This window comes from Priapulus caudatus, unplaced genomic scaffold, assembly GCF_000485595.1.
Source record: "Priapulus caudatus unplaced genomic scaffold, Priapulus_caudatus-5.0.1 Scaffold1608, whole genome shotgun sequence".
NCBI lineage: Eukaryota > Metazoa > Priapulida > Priapulimorpha > Priapulimorphida > Priapulidae > Priapulus > Priapulus caudatus.
The window spans coordinates 16834-21537 of record NW_014578669.1 but is presented as its reverse complement, the minus strand read 5'-3'; the positions used below and the strand labels follow the sequence as shown (position 1 = coordinate 21537).

The window sequence follows — 4704 nt, the reverse complement described above, 5'->3', positions numbered from 1 at the left end:
CCAGGGTACGTTCCGGCAGTACCCCGGGGGACATAGACCCTCTCAGCCAAACTGTGGGTATACTTGACTTGATATTGCCTGCATTCCGGGTTTAGTAATGGTTCTAAAACCAAAACAATCGAATCCTATTTTAATACTTGACGAATGCATGACAACAATATTAAATATGCATTGGTATTTGTTATGTTATGTATAATGTACCTGTTTCGTAGAGCAGCATATAAACGAAAACACTGGGGTTGCCATCACGGCGCGACTGTAGTGGCATCTAACGGATAGTGATAGTATTTGGTATCCATAACGCAAAAGTAAAAACAATCCTTCTATGAAATTTTTTATTCAATGTGCAAAGTTTAGAATAAAAATGCACGGTAAATTGTTCTAAATTACTCAAAGACCTTTATCTAAAAGTCGTGTAGGTTAAAAATGCAGTAGCGATGGAGATAGATGGAGAAAAAGAGAAACAAGGACAGCCTTTCATTTCCCTCCCACGTTCCTAATCCACAACTTCCTTTCATTCCCTTCCTACTTTACCTTACCTAACGTGGAACTTCACCACTTGCACTGGCAGACTGATTTCAATTTATTTTCCACTTCTGTCTGATCCATAACGTTGGTGACAGGTAAAGCCACCTAACTAAAAGACCATAACTAATATTCCGGCTAATACTCTGCAGATACATGTACGTACGCGTTCAGGCAAATGTGAAAACAAAAAGAGCCAGTATTATCATCAGATATATAATACCATTTTTATTTTGAAAGTGAGTATAATCAATGTATAATGCATTGCTAAAAGGATAGAAATGTTATATAATTACATATACACATGAAATTTTATGTACAATGCTATTTTGGAGTGAAAAATGTACAAATTTTTCATACATGATTTAATTCTCACATGATTTGATGTATACAGAAAGAGAGAATTTGCATATAAGTGACTATATCTACAAACATGAATCTGGAATCTCCCTGCATTCACATAATGGCAGCACAGATATTTCATAAAATTTGACATTTTATACTACTGACAACTAAACTATGTACATATACCTAAAAGTATAGATTTATTTTAAAGAAGTTCATGACGTCTTTTAGACCTATATACAGCCTACACACAGTATATATATTTACACATAGAGAAAGATTTCTAAAAAAATGTATCAATATCAGATCTAAAATCCTTGAGTTATCTTGCATGTTTTTCTGTACATTAATGCACAATGACTTACAACCGTCATGTCAAAAAGTCCTTGGCACTTGTCCTTTAAATCTGCATCCACAAGTTTTTAAATACATACAGGTGCCTGTATCGCAAACGCGCTAAACATCGTGTATAAAAACTCTAATGCTTTCAGGCTTCCACAACCTTTCCATCAGTCAATCGATTTCTATACAAAAATATAAAAAAAGAACCTCAAAAATGTACATTCGTAGTCGAATATGCGATAGTAGGAAGTATTCTTGATATTCGTGTTTGGCAGTTGCGTCAACATATCATAAATCCATGTCATCCAACATGTTGAAATTGGTTGCTGGTGCATCGAATAGATTGGCCCCATCTAGAAAATCCAGTGAAATGTATTCCTGTTGTTGCTGAAGCTGCTGCTGTTGCTGGTGCTGCTGGTGTTGCTGCTGCTGCTGCTGCTGCTGCTGGACCTGCCGGTGTTGCTGCTGCTGCTGCTGCTGTTGTTGTTGTTGTTGTTGTTGTTGTTGCTGCTGCTGCTGCTGCTGCTGCTGCAGTTGCTGCTGCATGTGGAAGTTCATGGCGACAGGCAGCGGCTGCTGTTGGCCCAGCATGCGCGACTGGTGATGTAGCGGAGGCGTCTGCTGCTGCTGCTTCATCGTCTGCGCTGGAGACGGCACCCTACCAGCAAGATGCTGCTGCTGCTGCTGCTGCGGCGGCGGCTGCGTGCCGGGATGCGGAGACACGAGTTTCTGTCGCTGGACGCTGGCCTGCGGCCACATCCACTGCTGCTGCTGCTGCTGAGAGGTCATCACCTGGGCCCCACCTAGCTGCTGCTGCTGCGGATGCGGCTGCATAGGACACGGTTGCCGTGCCGACGCCGCACTCTGCTGCCGTACCGCCGCGTGCTGCTGCTGCTGCAGAATCACGTGGTTTGGAAAGCCAAGCTGCGGAGAAGACGAGAGGTGCAGCTGGGGCCGCTGCGCCTCCGACAGCTGCTGCTGGAGGGTGCTAGTGCTCGGGATGCGGCCACCGCCAGGGGGCAGCGGCACCATGCGCGCCTGCTGCTGCAGCTGCATGCCAGAAGGCGCCGCGCTCGCCGCCGCCATCGCCTGCGAGCGAAACTCCTGCATCTGCTGCATCTGCAGACCCATCGCGCCCGCCTCCTGGTGGTAGGATACGACAACGCGCGGCGCATGCTCGTGGTATTGTGGCAGTGCCACCTGCTGGGCAAGCATCTGCTCCTGTGGCAACTGCTGCCGCATCGCGAATCGCTGAGCCGAGTGTAGTGCCATCTGGGGGTGGCGCGGGGCGGCAGCAGCGGCGGGCAGGCACATGGCGGCAGCGGCGGCGGCTGTCGGCGGATACGACATGGCGCCGGGGTGACCTATCCTCGGAATGTTCGCCTGCTGCTGCAGCTGCTGCTGCTGCTGCTGGGTCGGTGGGTGGGATATCCGGATAGTCCCCTGTGAGATCTGCAGGTGCTGGTGCGTCTGCGGAGCGGAACGGACTGCCTCCGCGCCAAACCGGTGCGTCGACAGCGCCCCCTGCTGACCGGGAAGGTCGCAGTGGCTCAGAGGCTTCGTGCCGTGGTAGGCGAACGATTGCCGCGACGATGGGTGCATCATCGCGAGCGCGGCAGCATCCGTCGCTCCGCGCGCGGCAACGGTCACGCGCATCGCCCCGCCTCCGCAGCCCTGCTCCTGTTTCACCATCTGCTGCGGAAACCCCGCCGGCGCCGCCTGCTGCCCGACGTACTGCCCGACGTAGGGGGCGCCACCGCCGCCGCCAACGGCGGTCGGATGTTTCGCCATCATAGCGAATTCCGAGCGAGCGGCGGCAGTGTTGTTGTACGGAAACTTAACGGGGAGCGTGCACTGCTGCATCCCCATCTCCTTGCCCATCGCGACGGCGCCACCGTCGCCCCCGCTGTTCCGCTGGTGCTGCTCCGCCATCTGTTTCAGCGTCTGCGCCGCCGGGTTCGGAGAAACGATCGCCGGCGCCGCCTGCATGTAGGGGGCGCCACCCTGCGACGACGTCGGCATCGCCGCCGCCGTTGCGCGGTTGCCGGGAGCAACGGAAGGAGCCGGCTTGGCGATGATCGAACTCAGCAGCTTCTCGGCGTCTGCGTGCAGCTCGACGTCGTCGCCCGTCGCCCCCGGCAACCGTGCGTCGTCGTCGTCGTCGCCGGCGTCCTGGAACTGGTCGAGGTGGTCCATCATGTCAGGACTGAGCGAGCTGAGGATGTCCTGCAGCATGTCCGGGTGGATGTCGAGGCCAAAGCCATGGAACGCGTCCGTCGGGCAGTCCGCGTCCAACCCGTCGTCGCTGCCCGGTGGCTCCCTCTTGCAGTCGACGACGGGGGCAGACGGTGGTGCCCCCACGGCGTCCACGCCGTTCCCGCACGCCAGTTTTGCGCCGGACGCCGGCGCCACTTCCCGGGAGAAGGAGTTCAGGGGGATGTCGACGGGAAGATCGAGCGGCATGTACTTGATGTCGCCGACGACGGAGTCGTCGTGTCGCGAGAGGGCGCCACCGCCACCGTCGTGCTGCTGCTGGTCGTCCATCTTGCGTTTCACTCCCTTGTTCACCGGCGGATCGACCGACATGGCGTCGGCGGAGGCGGGGAGTCCGAACGAAGGCGCGGCGGCAGAGGCGGCGACGGAGGAAGCGGCGGCGGAAGAGGAGGAGGACGTCTTCTGTTGGGCACGATTCTCCTGCTTATTCTTGCCGGCTTTCTTCGCTTTCGTCGACTCCATCCAGCGTCTGTGCAGGACGGCCGTCTCCTGTCTCTGCTGCTCGAACACCCCGTTCAACGTCCGTTCGAACTTGGGCGAACATTGTTGGTGGTGACGGCGGTACAGCTCGAATTTCTGTCGCAGACGCTGCACGACGGCCGCCTTCTTTTTCGGTGACACTTTCTCTTCCATTACGTCAGGCATCTCACCGCCGCAGTAAGTGCAGACGCGAGCGCCGTAGATTCTCTGTCATCGTCGTTCGCGTGCGCGCGTGCGTGTGTTTGCGCGCGCGCGTGTACGTGCGTGTGCAACGATTTAGTTGCGAGTAAACTGACTGCACAAATATGTATCTCGGACAACGGACAAAGGCTCCGCTAGAGCGTATGCGCTATTCCCTCGCCCGATCGCTACGCCTATGTTTTGAAAACCGGATTGCCAACCAGGTGGCGCTAGCGTGCAATCTCTGCAGCTCCCGTTCTCAGCCCGTAGTGGGAGAGCGCGGTTGAATTTATAGTCCTACGTGCGATTTAAAATATATAGTGGTTTTCTATATTTTCTACGATGGAATATCTTGACTTATACGTGCGTCGTCAATTGATTTATTACACGCCGATACACAATCGATAAATGTATCATGTAATGTAACGACCGATAGAACCATTTGTGTTTTCACATAAATGTTTCGGTACATGTACTTGTTTTTGAATTACATGCACTAAAGATTTAATACTATAATAATGATAATAATAATAATAATAATAACGACAATAATAATAG

The 4704-nt window shown here is 52.8% G+C and overlaps 1 protein-coding gene across 1 annotated transcript; it reads right to left on the bottom strand.

The window, feature by feature from the left end:
• Nucleotides 1-727: 727 nt before the first annotated feature.
• Nucleotides 728-4319, bottom strand: LOC106817147 (neurogenic protein mastermind-like). Its single transcript, XM_014821799.1, has one exon. The coding sequence runs from the start codon at nt 4129-4131 to the stop codon at nt 1501-1503; it is 2631 nt and encodes an 876-aa protein (XP_014677285.1). The 5' UTR covers nt 4132-4319; the 3' UTR covers nt 728-1500.
• Nucleotides 4320-4704: the final 385 nt, after the last annotated feature.

What these genes read in the sequence shown, in the direction of transcription:
- LOC106817147 (XM_014821799.1), bottom strand. Translation starts at nt 4,131, where the DNA reads ATGCCTGACGTAATGGAAGAGAAAGTGTCACCGAAAAAGAAGGCGGCC.